Below are 26,448 nucleotides of genomic sequence, written 5' to 3'. Positions count from 1 at the left end.
AAAAACTAAATTCATGTCAGTTCCTTAGAACAGGTTAACATGTGGCTCTCCAGATGTTGTTGAGCTACAACTTGTATCAGGCCCAGGAACCATGACCAGCCGTCAAGGATGGCAGAAGTTATAGTTCAGCAACAGCTGGAGTGCCACAGATCAGCCACCTCTGGTTTCCTTTACTTATTTATACCAAGTAAGCCTTTTTTTTTGGATGGACTAGGTAACAGAAGAAAAAGACAAGCAAATCTTAACTTGTACAGAAGTAGACCTCTTGACTAACAGTGCAGTCCTACAGGATTTTAGGCTAAGGTTCGTTCCTTACCATATTGCAATGCTATCTACATAAGGACATTGCCAGTACATTGAGACAGAAGATTCTCTCTTTACCTGTTTTTTACAACTGTTGCAATCTATCTCACAAAATAGCACTCTTAGTAACATCTGAAAAGTATTTTGCCTCATTGCACGAGGATTAAATGAATATTCTGCTGCATTCACTTTCTCTGCATCATATTATGTTGCTTGTTATTATTCCCAGCTCTGCAGCCATTGTCACAATCAGATGTCATGATCAAACATGGTTTAGCATGAGGGGAAAGAGCCTAGATGAACCTTGAGCTCATTTGCTTCCCTTTTCTCTTTCTTCCTGCAGTGCAACCGCAAGGAATAAATCAGAAGCTCTTCGGTTCTATTTTTTTTAATTAACTGGCAGCTTCTCATATGGTCCAAACCCAATAAACTGTGGTTAGCCTTAACTATGATTTGTTTGACACAAGTCAACTTAAAACCAGGAGCTATGAAGTTGATGTGTTTCAACAGATGTTCCTCGTTCTAAGCATAAGACTGAACTGTAGTCAATCAAAAACAGAAGTGAAAAAGCTCTCACACAAGTGGCATTTAACGCCTTTGAGGTGTAGTCATATTAACAAAGCTATCTCTCCTCTTTGCTGGAGAGGGTGTAAAGAGGTTAGAATCACTATACATATGTGGTGGGCATTACAAATTACAACCATTTTGGAAGAATGCTGTTGAGGAAATAAGTTTGATCCTCAAACAAAGTGTTACTTGTACCCCAACTTTAGTATTGTTAGCAATATTTAAAAATGAAAATGTCAGTCTGAGATACAAAGAATTGATTCCTCTTCTGTTAGTAGCAGCTCAACAACTTGTTGCCCCAAACTGGAAATCCTTTGAACATTTGGCAGATGTCACAATGGAAACAAAAAGTTTGGACCATAGCACTTTCAGGGGGGAAAACAACTGACCAAGGAAGTTAAAGCCTTAGCTGGAAAAGGAGAGGAGGACAATTTTATAGAAACGTCGTATCCTTTCATCACATACGGTACTCAACAGAACATCACAAGACTCACATTTGAAACTTTGGAAAAACATTTCCCCATAGGGTTCTGTGATCAGGGGATGGGGGTGCGTGGGGAGAGAAAATGTTTGATAAAGGGGGTTTTGTTCTTATGTTCTTTTTGAAAAACAAAAACAAAAAACACTTTTTATATATGAAAAAAATAGAAGTGAAAGCTTTCAATCTGCTTGTGGACATACTGGAGGAAGAGAGGTAGGGACTCCTGTCACAGTAAGCCATAGTTTATCATGAAGTCCAAACACAGCCCTTGACCAATTAACCAATATTGGGAATGGCTTAGATATAGGTAGGTAGCTGTGTTGGTCTGCAGTAGTCGAAACAAAATAAAAAATTCCTTCCAGTAGCACCTTAGAGACTAACTAAGTTTGCTATTGGTATGAGCTTTCGTGTGTATCTGAAGATACATTTTGTGTGTATCTGAAGAAGTGTGCATGCACACGAAAGCTCATACCAATAACAAACTTAGCTGGTCACTAAGGTGCTACTGGAAGGAATTTTTTTATTTGGAATGGCTTAACAGTATGATATGGTATGTAAGTAGGAACAAGTAACTTGCGCATTTTGGTTTCCTAGATTTCTTGGGATCAATCAGCTGCAGCTTTGCACAACTGGATCCGAGGGCATGATAAAGTACCTGGAGCTTGGGCAATGATTGATGACAAGGTAAACAATGTACATTACAACAAGCATATTCTGTTGCCTTTTGATAACCAAATGAGTATAGATCAAGGTCTTATCAAGAATGAGGATCGGTACATGACTGCTGAAAGAATAATGATTTAGGACTCAGCTAGACTGGTATATAAAAGCGATTTATATGCGTTGTATGTGCAACAGAACATTGTGGCAATGTGGAGTCCTGTTTTCTGTTTTCCTTGTTTAAATTTACAATGCTTTCAACTGAAACATTTCTTTGATGTGTCTATATCCAGCCTTGGTAACATAGCCAGTAGGTGCTTCTAATGTAAAATATATTAATGACAAAGAAATAATACTCTTTTGCTTTTATCTCTTGAATCATACTTTTGCCAAGGACTTTCATTTAGATCAGGGAGGGGAACCTGTGGCCCTCCAGATGTTGTTGGAACACACCTCTCAACACTGAGGGCCATTGTCCATTATTGCTGAAGCTGCTGGAGTTGCAATCCAACAACATCTGGAGGACCACAAGTTCCTCATCCATGATTTAGATGCACTTATAATTGGCGCCCAAATATTCCTCTTGCACAATATAGTTTACAACAGGAATTTCCCCATAAACTACCACTGAAAGACAAGACCAAATAGATTGGTTCTATCCAACTTGGCCAGTTGTGTAAAATCCAAGCATTGCTGCCCACTGTTTGCTGATTTTTTTTCCTTTTTGTAAAAAATAATAATTTTTTTTATATATTAAAAAACAGATGGTTACTTTCTATGGGTCATCATTACTTCATGGTTCACCACCTCTGGGTGAAGAACTGGCAATAAAAGGTGCTGCAAAACCTGGTCTTGTAACGGAGAATGGGCTGGTTCTGTTTGGCAATGATGGAAAGATGGTAAGCATTTCAGAAGCAGTCTTGGGGTTTGGACATAAGAATGAACTGCAATTCTAAGTGATCATAGAATCATAGAGTTTGGACCAGAATAAGATAACATCACATGATTCCAATGTGAATATTATGCCATTCAAAACAAGACTGACTTTGTGATGGCACTGTGATTCTAGGATTCTGAAGATTCACATCTTTACCCTGCCCTGTGACACCTGAGATATGTGTCTCCCAATTTCTGTGGATTTGATTTGTTTTAACTATTCTTAGTATTGGATTTTTAAATGGAACCTGCTGGCTGAGGGTGGGTTAAAAAAAAATGGTATTGCTGTTGTTAATAATTATAAAAGCTTAGAATGGGGGCTTTGTTTATTACAGTTTTTTGGGGTTTTTTACACCACTAGCTTCTTTTTGTATTTGTTTCTTTTTCTTTAGTTGCTGGTAAGAAATCTACAGTTTGAAGATGGAAGAATGATACCAGCATCTAAATACTTCTCCGCTGATAAGCTGTCTGCCATAGAACTTACTGAAGAAGAGAAACAGATGGCAGAAAATATCAAGGTAAACAATTTCTGTGTTTTGAGAAAGAAAATCGATGAATGCGTGCAGTGGGCTTATAAACCTGGAGGCACACACTGTGTTTTTTAGCCTTTCTACAAAGCATAGAACATTTTAGTGTGCTATAAGTAATAAATAAGGTTCCACACACTTACCTGGGAGTAAGTCTATTTGAACTCAGTGAACAATAATCATAGAATCACAGAATTGTAGAGTCGGAGGTGGCACAAAACTCCATAAATCACTGGCTCCTTCCTCTGGATCAGCCTGGGGGGGGGGGGCTGCCTCTGCCACAAATTCCTTAAAGCCCTGCCAGCCCCTGACAGGTTCCATGTTCAGGCTATTCCAAGCAGAACCACAAGTGGTGTGGGAACTTCAAAAACTAGAGAGGGGTGGCCATGAGGATGCATATCATTCATTCATCAAATGTATATCTAGGCCTTCCTCTCGGAAGGATCGTAGGGCAGCTGACAACATGAGATCCAATGAAACTATATGCAATAGCCAATAATAATAAGCGGGTAATAATAATAATAATTTCTTACTTATACCCTGCCCATCTGGTCGGTCCTTCCCAGCCACTCTGGACGGCTTCTAACAGAATATTAAAAGCACGATAAAACATCAAACATTAAAAACTTCCCTAAACAGAGCTGCCCAGATGTTTTCCAAAAGTAAGATAGTTGTTTATTTCCTCGACATCTGATGGGAAGGCATTCCACAGGGTGGGCACCACTAACGAGAAGGCCCTCGGACTGGTTCCCTGTAACCTCGCAGGGAGGGAACCGCCAGAAGGTCCTCAGAGCTGGACCTCAGGGCTTTGGCTTAACATTGCAGGCTAGTTGGGAAGTCCATAGTGGGGACCAGTTCAAAGATGTTAGTTTCTACAATGCATGATATGTAAACCAACTTGCTTCATTGGTAGATGGATTTGTTTGTATCGTTGTGTCACACATTTTCCATATCTTGCAGTCCATTTGGAAGGGAATTTTGAGCAACGTGGCTGTAATTGAGGATACCACGGACTTCTTTAAATCTGGAGCTTCTTCTATGGATGTTGTTAGGTAAGCCAACCTCCTCCTGTAAGGTCTCAATTCAGACATGCTGGAAGAAGAGCCTAATCTTCTAAAGCTAGCCTGTCACTTCCCTCAGGTGTCAGTAGTGTTGAAGGTAAGATGCAGCTGCCAGTCTGGTCAGCTTCTGTGCATGGAATTGTGGAAGAAAGGGCACTGTTCCATTTTTCACCTCAGGCAATAAAATGTCCTGGCATGGCTCTGGTCATATTGCAAGCAGACAGACGTTTTGGCTTGATATTTGCTGCATTGTAGAACCACTATAACACCAGTCCCAGCTTGAAGGCCAGGAAGGGATCGAGTGATCTTGGGAATTAATAGGGTCCCATCTAGCCTTATATTACTACTACCTCTAGCCTAACTCCTCACTTTGAGCACTTTGTCACTCAGTGTAAGCTAAGTTGCTTGAACATAGCCTGAATCCACTCTTGCACCTCTGCTGAGGTACACCTCCAGGCTGCCAGCTCTGATGTCTCCAATTTAAAACAGTGTGGCTCCAAAATGCCATTTGAAAGATGAAGACTCAAATGACTCATGATGCAGTCAGTGCAAAAGAGGCAGGGAGAGAGAAATGAAAGCAGCCACATGCGATCATCCCATTCAGTTTTCTATTGATTTCACTGTTTTGGTCAACTTTCACTTGTTTGATTTCTTTGTCTCCCAAGGATGATTGAAGAGATTAAGCAAAAATGTGGTGAACTTGAGCTACAGAATGAAGATGTCTATATGGCGCCCAAGTTTGGAGAGTTCATCCAAATGGTTGTCAGAAAGCACAGGGGAGAAGGCAAGGAGGAAGAATTAGTAATTGATTATGTTAGTAGCTTATTTTTTCCCCCCATTTTCTTTCATTACACTAGTAAATTGACAAGGTGTGTAGTAAGGGAGAAATTTTACATTGCAAGGACCCTCTGTAGAACATAGTGCATCCCTGGGCATACATTGGCCCAGTTTGCATGTAACACTAAGTCAAGCAAATGTAGAAATATGTAGGCTCTCCGAGAGGAAATTGCACCCACTCTGCTCTTTGTTGAGTCCGGCTGCTGCTGCTGCTGTGAGCTGAGCCATAGTTTGACATAGTGTGCTGTGCTTTTGGACTATAATTCCCATCAGTCCCAATTGGAAGACACCAGGATAGTAATATTTATTCTAGTACAGTCATACCTTGGAAGTCGAATGGAGTCCATTCGACTTCCAAAACAATCGGAAACCAAGGCATGGCTTCCAATTGGCTGCAGGAAGCTCCTGCAGCCAATTGGAAGCTGCAGAAGCCACATTGGATGTTCGGATTTCAAAGAACGTTCACAAACTGGAACAATCGCTTCCAGGTCTGCGGCATTCGGGAGCCAAAACATTTAACTCGCAAGGCGTTCAGGATCCAAGGTACAACTGTAGCTGTTAGAATCAAATCACCTGACATATAGATAACTTGTCTGAAAGTAAACTGAAGATTAAATCCCACACACTCATCAATGGGATCTCATTTGGATCCTAATATGGGCTACAAACAAACTGGAACCGTTCAAAATATATGTTTGTTGTGCTTAATGTTTTCTGCAGGAAGTTCATTGGTCATAGTTCACACATGCTAGTTCAGAGGACAAATTGAAGCTTGTGATTTTTGTTTTGCCGTTAGGTTTCAAAAGATGTCAACCGTATGACTGTGAAGATGCCATATCAGTGTTTTATTAATGGGCAGTTTGTGAATGCTGAAGACGGGGGAACATACGACTCTATAAATCCAACCGATGGATCTGTGAGTTAACCCTTAGTGTCCACATTGTCTTTCTCTGAGTTCTTCGCATCTGGGTTGCGCAGAACTCTTTAAAAATGTAGTAAATACTATACAAGGAATCCCTTCCATTGTGCCAGAGCAACCTGTTTGAGAATCTGAATTGAAAAGCCAATAACACACTGCCACTGGTCACAATGTCTACAAGTTGTATGGCCAGCTGGGACAGAAAAGCTCTAAATTAGGAGGTGCCAAAAGTTGTTCATCTCTCAGCCGCACTGATGGAGTGATTCTTCATCCCTTCTCTTCCCTGCTGTAGTGTAGTATGTTAGAGTGCAAGGCAAACTCCCATCTCCTTGCCAGTGGGGCTTTACAGAATGATGTAATCATAGAATTGTAGAGTTGGAAGGGCCCTCAAGTGTCATCTAGTCCAACCCCCTGCAATGCAGGAATCTCAACTAATGCATCCAAGGCAGATGGCCATCCAATCACTGCTTACAAACCCCCAAGGAAGGAGATTCCCCCACCTTCTGAGGGAGTCCGTTTCACTGTTGAACAGTTCTTACCGTCAGAAAGTTCTTCCTGATGTTTAGTCGGAATCTCCTTTCTTACATCTTAAAGCCATTGGTCTGAGCCCCACTATCAAGAGCAGAAGGATCACAGGGCCTGATCCCTGCAGCGCTGGATTTAGGGTGGTGCGGGCAGTTCCCCTGCACAGGGCGCTGAGCCGAGGGGGCACAAGGTAGAGAAGATCCATTTGTTGGGCCAAATTTTGTCCTCGTACATGGTGCCATATTATAGATGATTACCTGTGACAGTTCTAGGCTGGCACAGTGATTGGGTCCAACACCAGCTTGAGATGACTGTTGAGACTGACTTGGGGTCCAGCGGATCCTGGGGTGACTCAGCCTTGCCTGCGCCCCACCCTTGGAACATCCCTTTTACAGGGTTTTCCACTAGGCTCCCCCAGCAGCAATGCTGCCAGGTGGAAGGAGGAGCTTTATACCAACAGAATGATGCTTGTATGTTGTTGTTGTTGTTGTTGCCTGGGATTGCTCTGCCTGCTGGCATCTATGCTTTGGAGGAAGGAAGCTCAGCAGCAAGGTTAATTCTGACCAAGCCTCTCTCTATATTTATGGCAGGTGATTGCCAAAGTGTCGCTGGCTACAGCGGCCGATGTTGACAAAGCAGTTGCGGCAGCGAAGAATGCCTTTGAGCATGGTGAATGGGGAAAGATGAATGCAAGAGACAGAGGGAGAATATTGTACAGGTATGGCATGTCTAAGAAACCAGTTGCAGCTCTGTATGTTCCATGTCTCATAGGTCTCCTTTATTACCTGTGTAAAATCACGCTATGCCCTATTTGAATAAAGCAGTAATATATCTATCTATCTATCTATCTATCTATCTATCTATCTATCTATCTCCCCAATGAATAATCCTATGTTAGAATGTTAGAAGGTCAGATTCTGTGGATGTTCTGCAAAGAATTCTGTACATATATGATTCTGGAATTGGTAAAGGAGCAGAGTTCTGATTATGAGCACATGCCCTAAAGGTAAAGGGACCCCTGATCATTAGGTCCAGTCATGGCCAACTCTGGGGTTGCAGCGCTCATCTTGCTTTATTGGCCGAGGGAGCCAGCGTACAGCTTCTGGGTCATGTGGCCAGCATGACTAAGCCGCTTCTGGCAAACCAGGGAAGTGCAAGGAAACCCTGTTTACCTTCCCTCCAGAGTAGTACCTATTTATCTACTTGCACTTTGATGTGTTTTCAACTGCTAGGTTGGCAGGAGCAGGGACCGAGCAATGGGAGCTCACCCCGTCGCGGGGATTTGAACCACCAACTTTCTGATTGGCAAGTCCTAGGCTCTGTGGTTTAACCCACAGCGCCACCCGTGTCCTGACAGCACCTGCCCTAGGAGCACATAATTATTCATTGAATTGTTATTGCATTGAAATCGGTGTCGGGGACTGGCGGGACATTGATGAGTGTCCACTGGGGGAAGGGGGGCTGCAGTCTGACTTGGGAGAGGGGGGCAGTGATTTGTGGGGAACTGTACCAGCCAGGTGGCAAGAGTCAGAGGCAGGGGAATCTTCAGAGCTGGAGGGTGGAGCACAGGATGGGTCAGAAGAAGAGGAGGAAGAGGCAGGTCAGGCAAGCGAAGTGCCAAGTGCTTCCCCACCCTCTCCTGCACCACTGTTTCCCAGAACCAGGAGGGGATTGAAGAGGGAAGAGCGAAAGCAGCTTCCACACAGATGTAGTCTCTGGATACGTGTGTGCATCCCTTTGGGAGGAAGTACATAAACTGGTGGAGTGGCTCCCTGTTGCTGCAGCTGCTCCATAGAGAACAGACCTGAGAATAGCTGCCTAGATGCTAGACTGGGGTGTGTTGGTATTCAGAGCCATAGAAATGATTGTGTCAGCTTTGACAATAGATGACTATCTGCCGTGTGCATTCCTTCGGCAATTGGCAATCCCTTGACAATTGGCTTCCTGTGCTGCATTTTTCCTGCAGATCCCTCTTTTCTTTTATTTGCATGCAGTTTGCCACCATTTGCACACACACCCCCACCCACACCCCCGCAAGTTACCAATGCAAATAAGCACACATGCTCCTATGTGCATTGATCAAATCACCCTCAAAAGGGAATCTTGAAATGATTGTTTCATTTACATCAAGATTCCATTTTTGTGGATGTTTTAATCAGTGTGTATTTGCAGAACAGCACATTGTAAGGAAAATATATGTGAACTAAATACTGCACCAAGTTTGTTTATGTGCACTAATTTGAATGGCACCCAGAAAACAAAAAGGGAAGAAATGTAGATTTCTGACACATCTGTCTGCTTTATAGAAAGACCTGGTAATTCAGAACTTCACGACCCAGAGAAGAATCTGGATTGGGGGGGGGGCGGATTTCTGTCTTTCCTCCAAGGTGCTGAAGCTGACATACATATATTTCCCCCATTTTATCCTCACAACAACCCTGCAATGTAGGTTAAGCTGAGAAATACAGTCATACCTTGGGTTAAATGTGCTTCAGGTTGAGCGTTTTCAGGTTACACTCCACAGCCACCCGAAAGTAATGGAGCGTGTTACTTCCGGGTTTCGCCACTTGCGCATGCGCAGACGCTCAAAATAACATCACACGCATGCGCGGAAGAGGCGAATCGCAACCCATGCACATGCAGACGCATAGACGTGGGTTGCATTCGCTTCAGGATGCGAATGGAGCTCCGGAACGAATCCCGTTCGCATCCAGAGGTACCACTGTAGTGCCTGACTCAAAGTCAGCCAGCGAGCTTCACGGTCCTAATCTGACACAGTTTTACCTGGCTCTTTCCTGCCCCTCTGATTTCCTCTATGTGTGCATGGAGATGTAGAATGCTTTCCCATCCCATCTTCAGTGCTTTTGCAGCATAAAAGTCACAATTCTCAAATCACACACTTTGGTCATTTCACTAAAACCATTGGTTCTACTCAAAATATTAACGAATCTGCATCATAAATTCTGCTATTTGGATATAGGGCATTACAGACACACCATTTTTTGTTTTACATTGTATGTCATTACGTATTTCATTTTAAAGACTTGCAGATTTGATGGAAGAACACCAAGAGGAACTGGCAACCATTGAAGCTATTGATTCAGGAGCTGTTTACACACTGGCTTTGAAGACCCACATCGGAATGTCAGTGCAAACATTCCGATACTTTGCTGGATGGTGTGACAAAATACAGGCAAGCTAACATTTGAGTTGGCCTTGATCCTTGGGAAAACAACAAGGGGATTCATGCTCTTGCACACATTGGTCCTTTTCAGAGAATTAGCATGGGTTTCCATCGATATATTTTTCCTATTCATTTGATGTATGAGGAAAAAAATATCCTTCCAAGATCCTGCTTGTTGCAGGAGTATCATGTTGTCACACGTGATTCCTATAGAATCAGGGTGGTGGTACAGGCGCTTATTAAGCCTGCTAGACTGCGAGGCCATTTTAAGCAAGCTGTACACTGCTTTCTGTTACCTGATCTCATATGTCCAGCACAGAGATCTGTTACCGCCATTCTCAGCCCTAAGACTGGAGATAAACGTATCTCCAGTGTTAGCACTGTGGTGGTTAGTACAGTACTAAGATCAGACATACAGTAAGTCTCTGCCTGCTCTCTGGCAGTAAATTGTCCACCATCCCTGCTATAGAAGGTGGCGGCAATCCATGGCCAGGAATGAGCTGGGGGGGGGGGGAGGCTCCTTGCAACACAGATTATCAGCTAAGCTTACGTAGGGCTATGGAGTCCCACCTAAACAGCATTAATGTGACTGTTCATGCTGGAATTCCCTCTTTAGGCCAGAGGGACATCACCTGATATTCCTCCAGACTGTCAGTATTTTGCAGGAAGGACTGAAGTGTGTAGATTTAGACTGGAGGATGGATGGCAGCTAACAGATTGAGGTTGAATCATGACAAGACAGAAGTACTGTTTTTGGGGGACAGGAGGCGGGCAGGTGTGGAGGACTCCCTGGTCCTGAATGGTGCCCCTGAAGGACCAGGTGCGCAGCCTGGGAGTCATTTTGGACTCACAGCTGTCCATGGAGGCGCAGGTCAATTCTGTGTCCAGGGCAGCTGTCTACCAGCTCCATCTGGTACACAGTCTGAGACCCTATCTACCTGTGGACTGTCTCGCCAGAGTGGTGCATGCTCTAGTTATCTCTCGCTTGGACTACTGCAATGCGCTCTACGTGGGGCTACCTTTGGAGGTGACCCGGAAACTACAACTAATCCAGAACGCGGCAGCTAGACTAGTGACTGGGAGCGGCCACTGAGACCACATAACACCGGTCATGAAAAACCTAAATTGGCTCCCAGTACATTTCCAAGCACAATTCAAGGTGTTGGTGCTGACCTTTAAAGCCCTAAATGGCCTCAGTCCAGTATACCTGAAGGAGCGTCTCCACCCCCATCGTTCTGCCCGGACATTGTGGTCCAGTGCCAAGGGCCTTCTGGAGGTTTCCTCACTGCAAGTTACAGAGCAACAAACCCACTTTAAAATAATTGGACTTTTAGCAGCTAGGAAAGTGACAGGGAAAAGCACTAAATGGTGTGGGAGAAATGAATGATTAAGAGGAAACAAACCAGAGGAAAAGCTCAATAAAGACTGCATATAATGTAACCTCCAAGTAAGCTTGTGCAAGCAAATCAATAAACAGGCCATCTGGAGGAGCCTGCTAACAGCAAACATGTTGTTCAAACAAATGTGATGCATCTTGTACCTCCTTAATTTAATAATAATAACGATTGCTTTCTCATTTAGGGGTCTACCATTCCAATTAACCATGCACGGCCAAACCATAACTTAACTTTCACCAAGAAGGAACCCTTAGGGTAAGACAAATTCTTCTTCTTCTTTTGCTAATGGAATTAGATAAGATTCAGTGTTTTACTAATAGCAAATTTCTTTGAAAAACCAGTTTTATTTCTGTATTTTTTCCCCTGCTTCCAATTTAAAGTGTCTGTGGAATTGTCATTCCCTGGAACTACCCTCTGATGATGCTCGCGTGGAAGAGTGCGGTGTGTTTGGCTGCTGGCAACACTTTAGTTCTGAAACCAGCACAGGTAAACATCAGGCAGGCTAATAATGTCTTGATATATGGCATTCCTCCAGTCTACAGTAGGGGTAGGGAACCTCATGTCCAGGGGCGAAATGCAGGCTTCCGGGTCTCTCTGTTGAGATTCTGGGATATTCTGCAGGCCGCACCTGCTTCCCAGCCACACCTCTCTCCCCAAACCACACTCTGTATTAGCCCTCTTTTCCACCTACCTTGCACTTTTGCCTAGCGGGAGTTTACGCCAACAAGGCTTGGAGGGAGTCAAGAAAGGGATGTGCAAGTCGGGGATGTGTATCCAGAAACAAGCCTGCTGTACTAAAGCAAATTCATGTTCATTGCCCCGCCCACTTTTGCCTCTGACCCCAACCACCACCGACATGTGGCTTCAGGCTAAAGAAGGTTCCCCCCCACTTGCCCCAGACAGTTTTTACCGATGTCATTGTGGTGATCACACAGGGTCCCCGGACATTTCACCGTCTATTGATCCCTGTGCCACCACTTTATTTCTCGCTGCCACCACCCAGGCCCTACCTGAGTCCAGTCAGGGTTAAATTGGAACATAAACTTTGGTTTATTTATTGCAGTTTAACAAGCATGTGGTTTCATAAACGGTATTGGTCAATTACAATCATGGGGTGCCTATCCAGACCTATAACTTCCGCCACCTGCTCTCACTCACTAAACCACCTCTCAAATATTTACTTGTCTTCCTAGCCCCTAACTGTTCCTGACTCAGCTTATTTCTCTGCACTAACTCAACCTACCCACAAACTCTATCCCAATTCACTCCCATTCCACCCAACCACCCAACTCCCAACAAACTCCTCCCTTTGCCCCTCCCAGAGCTGGTTTTATAGTCCTTCTGACTCCACCCCCCTGGGTCCTGATTGGGTAGCCTGTTTAACTATTTCACCTCCAGCACTCTCATATACATCACAGTCATCCACTGATTGACCTTGATAGAAATTGCACAGATAAAGGAAGAATATGCCATTGTTGAAGAGGGTTAACAAATCACATTTCACAGAGAAAGGGGCGGGGGAATAATACAATCCTTTTTTCAAAAAAACCTAAACCATGCTACAGGATTTTGTAAACATTGCAATTTTCCTTATACCATACGACACATAGATCATCTGTGTTGGTTTTATGTTATCACAATATTATAATTGGCTTAAACTGTCTTCTGTTAGAACCTTCTTTGCCTGTATGTCTGCATACCAAGGCAGGCAGTCTGGTAAAATCATGGTGTGTGCTTTTACGTAGGTAACTCCACTGACTGCCTTAAAGTTCGCAGAGCTCTCTGTGAAAGCAGGATTTCCCAAAGGCGTTATCAATATTGTACCTGGTTCAGGTAAAGCAGTGATGCAGTGGTTTCTCTTTTCTGTTCAAAGAGGATGGAGGGAATGGGGTGCAGCACAACCTAATCACTGAAATAAACAAAGTCCGCAATGACACTAAAGCTCAACATTTAATTATACTTATGTCACAGGTTCAACAGGGCAACGCTTGTCCGATCACCCAGACATTCGTAAACTTGGGTTCACTGGCTCAACACCAACTGGGAAACAAATCATGAAGAGGTAAGGTATTCACTGCCCACCCCCACCCCACCCCCATTTTTGCATGCTGTACATTTTTAGAGCATGGCCTTCACATGGAGATGTTTTCGTACAGCCATGAGCTGCGTGGCTTTTGCTATGTGTCTCCCTACACTGACAATGTAAAGTACAGGGGTATCTTGGTTCTCAAACATAATCCATTCTGGAAGACCGTTCGAGTTCCAAAACATTAGAAAACCGAGACGCAATGGGCTGTCTGCAAATTCAAATGAGAAAATTGAAAAACATGCAGCAGAAGCCGTTCAACTTCCAAGGCATGTTTGAAAATGGAAGCATTTACTTCCGGGCTTTCGGTGTTTGGGTTCTGAAATGCTCATCAACAGAGACGTTTGAGAACCAAGGTACCACTGTAGGGGTGGAAGAACCTGTAGTTCTCAAGATCCCGCTAGACTACAACCTCCATCACCTCTGACCATTGACCACATTGGCAATAGGCTGATAGGAATTGGAGTCCAACAACACCTGGCATGCCACAGTTTCTCTGCCTCTGGTGTAAAGAGGAATCTGTATGTAGAAATTGATTTGGATGCTACTTTTCCTTTCATGACTAGAAAAGAGGTCCTCCACCTTCCTTTCCCCCCACAAAAATCTGCTGCTGCAAGTCGGGTGACCTTTGGAAATAGCATGGGCTATGGTGCTGGGCAAGGGCTGCAGGCAGATCAGGGAGTTGGTGAATATGGTTCTCTCCATTATGTGAATGGAGGAGGAATTTCGGACCTGAGCCATAGTAAATGTTCAATCTGTAAATAGAACTTGGTTTATTTTGGTACCAGTCATGGCTTCCCGCCAAGAATTCTGGGAGCTGTGGTCTGTTAAGGGTGGTGATGTTGTTAGCAGGGGTGGATTTAGGGCTGTGCAAGTGATGCACATGCACTGGGCACTGTCTCAAAGCACTGTTTTTGGGAAGGAGGCATGAGGCCCTGACACTGTCCTAGAGTCCTCCCTCCTCAAAGCCAGATTTGGGGAGGAGGTGAGAGGGCTCTAGGACCCTGCCAGAGCACTTGTAAAGGTAAAGGTAAAGGACCCCTGGACAGTTAAGTCCAGTCAAAGGCGACCATGGGGTTGCGGCGCTCATCTCGCTTTCAGGCCGAGAGAGCTGGCGTTTGTCCACAAACAGCTTTCTGGGTCATGTGGCCAGCATGACTAAACCGCTTCTGGTGCAACGGAACACTGACGGAAACCAGAGCACACGGAAACACCGTTTACCTCCCCGCTGCAGCAGTACCTATTTATCTACTTGCACTGGCGTGCTTTCGAACTGCTAGGCTGGCAGGAGCTGGGACAGAACAATGGGAGTTCACTCAGTCGCAGGGATTCAACTGCCAACCTTCCAACTGGAAACCCAAGAGGCTCAGTGGTTTAGACTACAGCGACTCCCAAAGCCTCCTTCCCAAAGCCAGGCATCTCCTTACTTGCCTTTGGAAAGGGGGGGGGCATGCCAAATTCTGGCCTCAAACAGGGATCTATAGTACCCAAGTCTACCACTGTTGTTAATATAATAATAATAAACTTTTATGTATATTCTGCCCTCCCCGGCCAAAGTCGGGCTCAGGGCGGCTAACATCAGATATATAACATTAGTATAAAATCAAACAATAATTAAATTACCTCCTAAAAACAGGTCAAAATCAAATGAAAATCTAATTAGATGGCTTTCCGCAGGGTTAGGGTTGGGTTAAGAGGCCCCTATTCCCTTCACAGAATATGCTTACTTATGTAAGTTTATATAACTTCCCTTCACTGGCTATCAGGAGGAATGAGACTGAATTCTGAATGTTTTCATTATCATTTTTACAGCTGCGCTGTCAGCAATCTGAAAAAGGTTTCTTTGGAACTGGGAGGAAAATCCCCACTGATCATATTCAACGACTGTGAACTTGACAAAGCTGTGAGAATGGTAAGCCGGCTTCGAAAAGGCACTGGTGAACTTGCTCCATAGTGTATTGTACATTGTGCTCTAGAGAACTGTGGTTGTGACACTGCTCTGAAATTATAATTATTTATTAAATTTGCTTACCGCCCTATACCCGTAGATCTTGGGGTGGTTCACAACATAAAATCACAATATAAAGAACACAAAATCCATCATAAAATAAAAACATAGACAACCCAACCCCTTCCTCTTTACCTGGTAAGATAAAGAACATTTTAAATTAATTGTTAGAAGAAAATAAAAACGCTCATATTCACTGTATGTTCTATATGTTCACAGGCTTCCATATAGAAAATGAAAATGGAAGGAAAAAATAGCTTAAGATAACAAAAAAAGCATGTTCAAGGCGTGTTCTTTTCCTTCCAACGCAGGGCATGGGAGCCGTTTTCTTCAACAAAGGAGAGAACTGCATTGCAGCTGGCAGACTTTTTGTGGAAGAATCAGTCCACGACGAATTTGTTAGGAGAGTGGTAAGAAATTTAAAACGTGAGATTAAACATGATTTTTGCCTTAGGAGCCTTTCCACTACACACCAGACGTAGCCAACATGGGGCCTTCCAGAGGTTGTTGGACTCCCAGGCTACCTGGCCCAATGATCAGGGATGATGGGAGTTGTAGTCCACAACATCTGAAGGGCACCTGGTCAGGGAAGGCTGAAACAGGGCTAAGCCCAGTGTGGCTATCCTATGGCCTTCTAAATGTTGTTGGACTTCAACTCCCAGGCAGCACAGCCAACAGTCAGGGATGCTGGGAACTGTAGTCCAGCAACATCTGGAGGACCACTGGTTAAAAAACCCAATAGTTTCACAGTGTTTTTGCTTTGTTTGAAACCCCAGGAAGTTTTGCCACGCGACTCGTCTGTCTGCCTGGTGCCAGTGCAAGGGGAAAACTGGTATGTCAATTTCTATGGGCATGAGTGTATTAGTATAAATTGCTGGCCCCAGCATGGCACAAATCATATGTCTGAGGGGCCCATGCAGTATTTAAGTTTGCTGAGGCAGGGGGCAGAACACACAGCTCTCCCATCTAAAGGGCTACTTATTGATTGGCACGAGAGCCAAGAATATGAGCTTCTGTTCCATTTTGTGAGAGTCCTCCAGCTAGCAGGACAAAGGACAATTTCCCTTTCTTCTCCAGATAACTTTAACACCTCATTACAAATTACTTCTTCGGATGGGATGCCAACATTATTGCCCAAAAGGGTTTTAGTAGTTGCCAGATACTTTTTCCTCTCCTTTGGTGGAATCCGTAGGTGGAAGAAGCCAAAAAGATGAAAATTGGTGACCCACTTGACAGATCTACAGACCATGGTCCACAAAACCATAAAGGACATTTGGATAAGCTTCTGAAATATTGTGAAACTGGCGTGAAAGAAGGGGCTACTCTGGTATATGGAGGAAGACAAGTAGGTAGACCAGGTAAACTATGATCTAAGTAGAATCCATAAAACATATTAGTTGATGAACAAAAGCAGTGGGGGATGGGTTTGTGTGTGTGTGATATATATATATTCTCCTACGGGCCACAGATTCCTCACCACAGTTCTTACCTAATGAGGCGACATGGGCTACAAATTTGTAAGTCTGGTCTGCTCATGCCTATTGTTGGATTCTTGGCTTTCATTTGGGGAATTTGTCTCAGGTAGAGCCTTGTGGATCAGACCAAAGGCCCTTCTTGTCCATCATCTTGTTCTCCCCATGGCCAACCATATACCACTGGGAAGCCATGAGTGCAACAGCACTCTCCCCTCATATGAATTTTAGTGGATTAAACTGGGTACACCCTTTTTAAATTCCTCAGGAGATTTCTAAGTCAGTTTATCTGATTAACCAATCAAATGCTGCAGCCCTGGATAAGATATTAAAGAATTAACACTTTTAATGCCACCATATGGAGTGCGCTACAGAAGACGCATACAGCATAGCCTCAATGGTATATCAAGACAGAAAGTGCCTGTAAAATGAAATAAAAGCATTAAAAAAATAATTCTCAAGACAGAAAATGTCTGGAATCATTTCAGTTTTGCACATGCCACACCATCTTCTCTTTGATCAGGCTTCTTCATGGAACCTACAATATTCACGGATGTTGAAGACCATATGTTCATTGCACAAGAAGAGTCTTTTGGTCCTATAATGGTCATTTCCAAGTTCCAAGATGGGTAGGTCCTGCTATAGGTTAATGGTGTTATTCTTTATTCTCCATGCAACAGTTAATCATGTGGGTCCAGTGCCCAAGCAGGGCTTACAAAGGCAGGCATCTGTGATTGGAAAGTGTTGCTGTTTTTACCTTCATTCCTACTTGTATGGGATGCCTCCATATCGATAACTTATTTTAACAGAGGATGCTTTCTAGTCAAGCTTTTTAAACACATAATAAAGAAGCAGAACGAAATAGCGTGTGGGAAAATCTGTTGATGAAAGGCAGCTTAAACTGACTTGGATTAATGTCTCTGCTACATTCCATGTTATGGGACGCGAGTGGCGCTGTGGGTTAAACCACAAAGCCTTGGACTTACCGATCAGAAGGTTGGCAATTTGAATCCCCGCGACGGGGTGAGCTCCCATTGCTCGGTCCCTGCTCCTGCCAACCTAGCAGTTCAAAAGCATGTCAAAGTGCAAGTAGATAAATCGGTACCGCTCCGGCGGGAAGGTAAACAGCGTTTCCATGCGCTGCTCTGGTTCGGCTTAGTCATGCTGGCCACATGACCCGGAAGCTGTACGCCAGCTCCCTTGGCCAATAAAGCGAGATGAGCGCCGCAACCCCAGAGTCGGTCACGACTGGACCTAATGGTCAAGGGTCCCTTTACCTTTTTACATTCCATGTTGCTGCACTGAAGGCAGATTATTCTCTCATATTGCAGGGATGTCGATGGGGTGTTGGAACGAGCCAACCGGACCGAATATGGCTTGGCTTCAGGGGTCTTCACCAAAGACATAAGCAAAGCTCTCTACGTCAGCGATAGGCTGGAAGCTGGAACAGTTTTCATCAACACCTATAACAAAACTGATGTGGCCGCCCCATTTGGAGGATTCAAGCAGTCCGGCTTTGGAAAAGATTTAGGTAAGTTGCATTTTACTTAAGATCCACACAGAAATCTAAAGCTCAGTGCAGTGGTGGGCAAGCTGTGCACCTGCGGACAGCGCTAGACTACAACTCCCATAATCCCTGCTGGCTAGGGCTGATGGGACTTGGAAGTCCAACATCAGCAGGTCACCATGTCCCTACCTTGTTTACCTTTTAAAGTTTCTTAGTTATTTAATACTATGATCTCATTATGTTATGGCTAGCTGCTTTTCAGCAACAGATCACACCCACATCATGCATTTAAAGCACCTTTAAATAATACTGTGGTACCTCTGGTTACATACACTTCAGGTTACAGACTCCGCTAACCCAGAAATAGTACCTTGGGTTAAGAACTTTGCTGCAGGATGAGAACAGAAATTGTGCTCCAGCAGCACGGCAACAGCGGGAGGCCCCATTAGCTAAAGTGGTGCTTCAGGATAAGAACAGTTTCAGGTTAAGAACAGATCTCCGGAACGAATTAAGTACGTAACCTGAGGTACCACTGTAGTGGTGCCCAACTTTTAGTGGGAATGGGTAGGACCTGGTCCTTATCAATGTTGCTAGATGCTCATTTTATGCATTTTACATTATTTTAACTTTCTCTGGTTTTATATTGTTTTAAACCATAAAACTACTTTTTTAGGGTCAAGTAGCTTTGAGGCTTTTTACTGTTTCAATTACCTATTTTATCCATCTGTCACTTTAAAGTACATGGTTTCCCCCAAAGAATCCTGGGAATTGTAGTTTGTCCTGGCAATTATAGCTCCATGAGGGATAAACTGCAGTTCCTAGGATTTTTTGGAGGAAGCCATGCACTTTGAACATACTGTGTGTATGTGACCAGAAAGGCACATCTATGTATCTTAAAAAAAGGTTCGGCATAGGTTTTATTGCCGATTTATTTCTGGCAAACCCAGCACTTGAGACAGAAGGCACACATTTACCTCACATTTAAATTACTAATAGTGTTTGGAATCGTAGCTCTGTGAAGGGTAAACTATAGTTCACTGGATTCTTCGTGGGAAGCCATGAGTTTTAAATGTGTGTTAAATGTGCTGGAAATTTATGGAGTGGATGGTGCAGAAAATATGCGCAGTCTACAATTGTTTCCATGCTCTTGTTCTCTTCAGGTGAGGAAGCGCTTCATGAGTATCTCAGAACGAAAGCTGTAACCGTGGAATATTAAGCATCGCGACTGGGGTGGCAGAATGCTCTTAAAACCAAGCACAAGACAGGACTCCAAAATTACAACAGCAAAACTGCGAACTTCCACTGGCACTCAAAAACGCAGATCCAGAACCAAACCCTTTTATGATGTGGAGAGTTCCGCATGCATTCAGTAGGGAATCACTTCTGAGTCATAGACTTTACTGTGAAATTATCGGCTTCTGCAGCCTTTTTGTACCGTGGTCTCTGCTACCCTGAATGTCATCGCCTATAAAAGCAACTGAACCATCCAGTGGTGACATATCGAAACCTCAGATCCCTGGACTTTACAATGGAGATCTTGCCCAAGTAGGAAACTACCTTATGCTGAGCCACAGCATTAGTTCATCTAGCTCAGTATTGTCTGTCTGGACTGGCAGCAGCTCTGAGAGTTTTGGACAGGTGTTCCCAGTTTGACCTGGAGATGCTGAGGGTCAAACCTGGGACGTTATGCATACAAATCAAACGCTCTACCACTGAGCTATGGCCTTCTTCAGCGCTGTATGTCCCTTGTTTCTCCAAATTAGTCACATAGTACTTAGTTTCTACAGAATGCATCACACCAGCATTATGCCTCTTTTCTTCCTGCAATGCAAGTTTTTAAGCAGCACAGAGAACCAATTTGCCATAAACATTGTACATACATCCAAGTGCACTTACTGTGTTTTTCGTATGATATGCAGAACTTAACGTCTGTGTTCTACTATGCATATGAAAGCTATAGCAACTATTTTATAATGTGTTTACATTTCCTCCAACGAGAAATCTACATAGCTGTGAATTCCAATTATGCTATTAAATCATATTTGTGCTGAATGTGTTATACAGAGTGTTACAATCCTGAAATACATCTGTAAAAGCATATAAACAAACACTTATCTTTGGCTACCACTTTTCATATCCAAAGGAGCAGCAGAATTGTAATGGTTGCACCCTGAAGCCTTTTAGAGCAGGGGTTTGGAACATGATCTTCCAGCTGCACAGTCGAGTTTTATTTTGGTGAACATTTACTGTCTGCAGAATATTCAGCCTAAATGACTTCACTTGCAAGATATACATAATTTGTATCCATATCTGCTGCCAAAGAAGTGGCAGATCAAATACTATGCACGAATATTCAAAAGCAAATCATTCCAAGGTCACTCTCAAATAAGTGCAAAAGATTGCATCCTAGGAGAAAGATCTGTGTCCAGGAAGCCATCAGCTAACAGGGTTGCACAGCTGTTTATCCATTAAAATTGTAATGTAATGTCTGATTTTCAAGATCAAAACAGTACAAACTTGTGAGCTGGTGTATTGATAACTAAACAAATACAGAATACCTTGAAAATAGTAGTTATTTATTTAACAAACCCACATCTTCTTTATGAAAACATGGGAAATATCCCAATTTCAAATGTGTAACAGGACTGCTGCCCAAACACTCAACCATCCTGCAGAATTTTGAGGAAACAACTTCCGGTATAAGGCTAGATAGTTTGTACTTAATCTGAGCATTTACACATATATGTTTGGGATCAGAAAAACAGGCTACAGGACTTTCAGCAGCTTCCCTCATGATCCCATCTATGTACAAGAAATGTTTTGACCGGCCCTGCTGCTGCTACCTATCCACAGCTGGAACCTCCCCTTAAGAGGCCAATGCAATTATCTCTCCCCCTTATAGCAGACCTAAGATCAACTCTTAGGTTACAGCTGCCAGGCTGAAGCTGTTGCAAAGTAACATGCAAGGGTCACTCACCACAGGTCACCCCAATTTGAAAGGTATTCAGGTTAGCAGCTAAACAATTCTCTCCAATAACTAGAAGAATCTACATGCTTCCAGCACATGACAGAAGCATTGCCAGTTTCCATGTAGCCACCATAACCTAATAATTGCTTCCATCAATAAATAGGAATACAATTTAAAGCACCAATTGGCCTGACGGGTATTTTCTGTCTGCCTGATTCAGTGCTTCCTCCCCCCACCCTGCCCGCCCCCATATTAAGCTCCTGACGATCCTTATTAATCTTTTTCATCTTGGGGCTTGGACTGAAGTGATCTTCCATGCCTCTTAGGAACGAGAGATGCAGTCTGCAGGTAGCACACCTGGAAGCAAACTAGCTTTTCAAGAGAATTTTTTTCAAGTTATGATACATGGCTTGTAACATGAATTGAAATCTGAGACGGCAAACATCTACTCAGTACTTCTAGGGTCCAAAATTTCTATTCTGCCTTCTCCTTTCGGTTTAGGAAACTTAATGTTGTCGACGGTCACTTCTTCACAAACAGAACTGTCCTCGCTTTCGGAGTCATCTTCCGAGCCTGAATCTTCATCCTCTGTATCAGAGCTGTTCAGTTCAACCAAAGCCACATTCTGCAATAAAAAGAAATACATATTATTTTTAAAAAATCACTGCTGAAGCTGTAAAGGAAGGCCAATTCAAACTCTAAATGAAGACGTACAGAACTGGGCAAATCATGGCTTCAACAGCCAACACCACAGCCTTAGAACAAACATCTCGATAGCCATATCGATAAAATGATTTTTATAAAATTCGCTGTCATAATATGTAGGGGATGACCGGCCGAATGGCTTTTAAAAAAAAGACTGGACAAATTAAATTGAGAATGGGTCTATCAGTGTGTAGGTTAATTGGGGAGAACATCATATTGCCTTTGTGGAACAGGCTTGTACACTGCTTTTTTAATTTCTGTGTTATGCTTTATTCATTCTGCTGATTAGTTTTAAGCCATTGAAGTCATTTATACTGCTTAATTTGAAGTTTATGGACTGATTTTTTAAATGATGTGTTTCCATATTGACACTAGCAATAATTTCCACCTTGTAAATAAGCACACAAAAGCCAACAGGCTGAAAAAAATACCACCCTGCTAAGAGGCCAGTAGCCTTTGTTTCCATACTGTCTGCAGAGAAAAGGAAAAAACCCCACCCACCCACCCACTTCCTCAGCAGCCAGGATAGAAATGCAGAAAACTAGGTTCTGTTTCTGAATACCAGTTCATTGTTATTTGTGGTGCACAAGAACCAGTTATGCACAAGAACCAGTGTGATGCAGTGGTTAGAAACTTGGAATAGGATCTGGGAGACCAGGGCTCAAATCCCCACTCAGTCATGTAGCTCAGTGGGTCAGCTTGGGCCAGCCACCGTCTCTCAGCCTAACCTACATTACAGGAGTGATGTGAAGATAAAGAGCAGCATGTCTTGATCTTCATTGAGGAAAGGTGGGTTAGAAATGTAATAATAAATAAGTAATACATTAGGCTGTACTATGGCTATTGTCATTGTTCCTATTAGCGTTTTTTCTTTTTTGAATGGTTATATTTATTGCTGTTCATCTGATATGCTGCAAGTAATTTAGGGTACAATCTTGGCAGGAAATAACAAATAATCTTTGACTACATGGAATTGGCAGAAATGACTGGCAGAATCCGAGACCAGGGAGAAGAGTTGGTGAAAGAAGACTGGAAGAAATTTAAAGACTATTTACAGAAATATTGTAAAATTAATGAATCTTAGAAGGATGTTGGATAGAAACTAAGTGGTTTCCAGCTGTAATGCTTTAAGAGATATGAAAAAAGGTTTACAAATGGGTAAAAGCTTAATGGTAAGGATTTGCTGAACTAACAAACTGAACTGGAATACAAAAAAGGAAGGTATGAGGAGGTCCGGGGAAATAAGGGTAAGGAAGATATGCTATGGAAAGTGTTTTTAACTGTTTTTATCTTGCATGTCTTTCTTTATTTCTCTTTTTTTTTGTTATATTTTAAAATTTTTATTCTTTTTTCTGTATTTTGTATTTTCTTGTATTTTTATTTTTTGTTTTTGTATTCTTTGAAACTTTAATAAATATCATTTAAAAAAAAAAGGAAATAACAAATAATCTGATGATTTATACAAATCATACAAATAAACTGATGGTGATAATTTGGATGACCACTTTGGTGTGGTGTTCTCCAGAATATTCTTAATTTCCTATGATTTTTTAAACCACACCCTAGGAATCTGTTTCAGCTATAAACCAGAAAGCTAAAGGCATGAGACACTGTTTAGACCAGGCATAGGCAACCCCGGCTCTCCAGATGTTTTGAGACTACAACTCCCATCATCCCTCACCACTGGTCCTGTTAGCTAGGGATGATGGGAGTTGTAGTCAAAAAAATCTGGAGGGCTGAGGTTGCCTATGCTTGGTTTAGACCATAAATTATCAGGCCTTAACCATATAATAACAGAGCCAGGAGAAAATTCATCCTTTTTGCACACTGTAAATATGAGTAAGATGCTAGAAACCAAGGCATTAATTTTAGAGAGAGAAATTATTCACCATTTCAATAACATTTTCAACTGAAGCATCCACATGTTCAATATCAAACTCTTGAACAGGGGTGTTTTCCATTTCTCTTCTTAGCTCGTCATTTGCGTTGGCCATCTGTGGTAGAAAGTTCTGCACCCTGTCCAAAACTAGTACATGAAAACAGGCAAGATGTTAATGCACTTCTACGAAAGACTTTGATAAAATACATTGGATGGCTTTACTCCTAGTAATGTCCAGTATCTTAACCCTTACTGCATACTGCAACCCTCCTGTCTGCAAATAGTCTTAAAACTGTTAGGCTTGTCATAGACAACGCTTTATAAGTTGCACAACACTAGAGAGGCAATAACGCATGTATTGGGTGCTGCTACTCCACTGTCACTAGCAGTATTGCACTTTCCCATCTGCCACAGAAATAATACAGCGTAAGAACAGCACCCTATGCAGTGCTTTTTTTCTTAAAAAATGTTTAGGGGTACTCTCATTTTCCTACTCATATTATACTGCCCCTCAATAAGGCCAAACTTAGATTCACAAAATGTTTAAGAGTACCCCTGCATCCCCCCAGAAAAAAGCATTAACCCTTTGTATGGCAGAGCACCACTTTAGCTAATGGGGCCTACCGCTGCCGCCACGCGATTTCTGTTCTTATCCTGAAGCAAAGTTCTTAACCCGAGGTACTATTTCTGGGTTAGCGGAGTCTGTAACCAGAAGCGTATGTAACCTGAAGCATAGGTAACCCGAGGTACCACTGTATTATCAGTTTAGTACTTGAATTTATAACAAGATGCTACAGGCCACACAAAAATGCTTTACAGAATCCATGAACACAACAGACACACTGTATTTTGGAATGTTACACTATTCCCTCACTACACCTTTTCAATGCCTCCCTCTTCTCCTTCTGTCATATTGCACTGCATGGACTTTCAGGTCTAAGGGGAGGAACAGAAAATTCTCAAGCTGTTTATGCTTGAACGCTAATTCTAGGTCAGGAATGTTTCTACACAATTCTTTAAGTTTGTATCTTACTGAAGTTCACACAATATATTTAAAGATGATGAGCACTTACGGTTGCTCCTTGGAAGCCTGACTGTCTGTAAGCTCATGGCTTTCTTCTTAGCATGCTTTGAATTTAGCAATAGTGTCTCATGAATACCTACAAGCCAGAATTCCAACATCAGTTCAGCAGTCACACACCAACCTTTTCTATTCACATAGAATATTCACACTATTCAAATATAACAGTACAGTAGAGGAAACGGCATTCCAAAACAATTGGTCCATAACAAATGTGATTTTTCCATTCACCTACCCTATCCAATCTTAGCTCATTTTTTAAAATATGCAAGCCCTCTTCATATGCCTTTCCACTCACCCAGAACCCCAATCTCAGGTTACCCGAATCAAGCCCCATTTAAACTAAATCAAGAAATGCATTGCTAGAATTTTGATTTTAATACACCCCTTTCTTTTTCACTCATTACAGATTAGCCAATACAATACACTCTACTCATGATGATACACATGACAGGAAGCTGCAATGTGAAAAGCAACACACACACACACACACACACACACACACACATATATATATAAACATATATAATGCAAGCTTGTAATTCATGATGTGCATGAAGGGCAGTGCTTGTGCAGTGTATTTGTGTATGAGAGAGAGACCACAGCTTCCTGTATAGATCTGTACCGGCTACAAGCACTGATAGTTATCTTTGTTGATCCGGAAGAATGGAGGGGGGGAGGCAACTCCCCAAACAACTAGCTTAACAATATACTGTTGATCCGTAGCAGCAGGAATGGAAGAAAGCCTCCTCAAAACGACTAGCATTTGGGGACCAATACAACGAAAAGTGAGCAAATTCTCAGTCAAACTAGATGTAAAACCAAACAACAACAAAAAGCAAAAGGGAAGGGAAAGGCCCCAATTCTACTATTACAAAATACAGATTTTGGGTCTCAGCAATATGCTATTACATGAGCTGAGCCTGAAAGCTTGCTCACTTCTTTTAGTCGCCCCTACTAAAGGTATATTATATACTACGGTTATTTTTGTGGGTCGCTTTGTTTGCAACGACACCTCACCTTATGCCTAAAATGCGTTCAGGCCGCAGACTTGCAAAACATGGGTCCAAGGAAAGAACACCTAACCGCTGCAGGGAAGCGGGAAAGGGTCGGGTATTCCCGCTTCCCCCCGTTCCTGCAGCGCAGAAAGTTGTCCCCCTGTATCGGCAGCGCCTGCTCCGGCAACTCCTTGCCAATTACCTCCTCCGCTCCCCGCGGAAAGCAGCTCCCGGGATACAGCCGGAGCCGCGCCATCTCCGCTCAGCGCCATGCACCTCTTTGCAAACCGCCGCTTCCGCGCGCTGCAACCCCCGTGGGGGAAACCGGAACACGGGCACAAGGCCGG

General features: G+C 43.0%; 2 protein-coding genes across 3 annotated transcripts in view; one reads left to right on the top strand and one right to left on the bottom strand.

Moving 5' to 3' along the window:
* ALDH1L2 (aldehyde dehydrogenase 1 family member L2) overlaps positions 1–21,622 on the top strand; it is a 31,112-nt gene extending 9,490 nt beyond the window's left edge. For both annotated transcript variants that reach the window (XM_080971678.1, XM_080971679.1), the window contains 18 exons: positions 1,946–2,035; positions 2,776–2,910; positions 3,340–3,465; positions 4,435–4,526; positions 5,201–5,348; positions 6,169–6,288; positions 7,407–7,534; positions 9,859–10,009; positions 11,582–11,652; positions 11,778–11,883; positions 13,143–13,230; positions 13,369–13,459; positions 15,296–15,395; positions 15,803–15,901; positions 16,684–16,849; positions 17,487–17,592; positions 18,295–18,494; positions 19,631–21,622. In XM_080971678.1, coding sequence (XP_080827804.1) covers positions 1,946–2,035; positions 2,776–2,910; positions 3,340–3,465; positions 4,435–4,526; positions 5,201–5,348; positions 6,169–6,288; positions 7,407–7,534; positions 9,859–10,009; positions 11,582–11,652; positions 11,778–11,883; positions 13,143–13,230; positions 13,369–13,459; positions 15,296–15,395; positions 15,803–15,901; positions 16,684–16,849; positions 17,487–17,592; positions 18,295–18,494; positions 19,631–19,686 — 2,073 coding nt within the window. In that variant the 3' untranslated portion in view covers positions 19,687–21,622. The remainder of the gene's footprint in view (positions 1–1,945; positions 2,036–2,775; positions 2,911–3,339; positions 3,466–4,434; positions 4,527–5,200; positions 5,349–6,168; positions 6,289–7,406; positions 7,535–9,858; positions 10,010–11,581; positions 11,653–11,777; positions 11,884–13,142; positions 13,231–13,368; positions 13,460–15,295; positions 15,396–15,802; positions 15,902–16,683; positions 16,850–17,486; positions 17,593–18,294; positions 18,495–19,630) is intronic.
* NOPCHAP1 (NOP protein chaperone 1) lies at positions 21,026–26,448 on the bottom strand. The gene is made up of 4 exons (XM_080971859.1): positions 26,304–26,448; positions 25,096–25,182; positions 24,033–24,169; positions 21,026–22,063 (listed from the first exon to the last, which is right to left on the bottom strand). The coding sequence occupies exons 1-4, from the start codon at positions 26,371–26,373 to the stop codon at positions 21,884–21,886; spliced, it is 474 nt and encodes a 157-aa protein (XP_080827985.1). The 5' UTR covers positions 26,374–26,448; the 3' UTR covers positions 21,026–21,883.

The sequence above is a fragment of the Podarcis pityusensis genome, assembly GCF_964106645.2.
Source record: "Podarcis pityusensis genome assembly, chromosome: 10".
In the NCBI taxonomy this organism is placed as follows: domain Eukaryota; kingdom Metazoa; phylum Chordata; class Lepidosauria; order Squamata; family Lacertidae; genus Podarcis; species Podarcis pityusensis.
The sequence above is the reverse complement of the archived record's forward strand: the minus strand, read 5'-3'. Positions and strand labels throughout refer to the sequence as shown.

Coding starts and splice junctions, on each gene's coding strand:
- NOPCHAP1 (XM_080971859.1), bottom strand. CDS start 26,373: ATGGCGCTGAGCGGAGATGGCGCGGCTCCGGCTGTATCCCGGGAGCTG. Junction 25,183..26,303: donor TTCCGCGGGGAGCGGAGGAG/GTAATTGGCAAG, acceptor TCTGGCTTGTAG/GTATTCATGAGACACTATTG. Junction 22,064..24,032: donor TTGAAAATGTTATTGAAATG/GTGAATAATTTC, acceptor TTTTTATTGCAG/AATGTGGCTTTGGTTGAACT.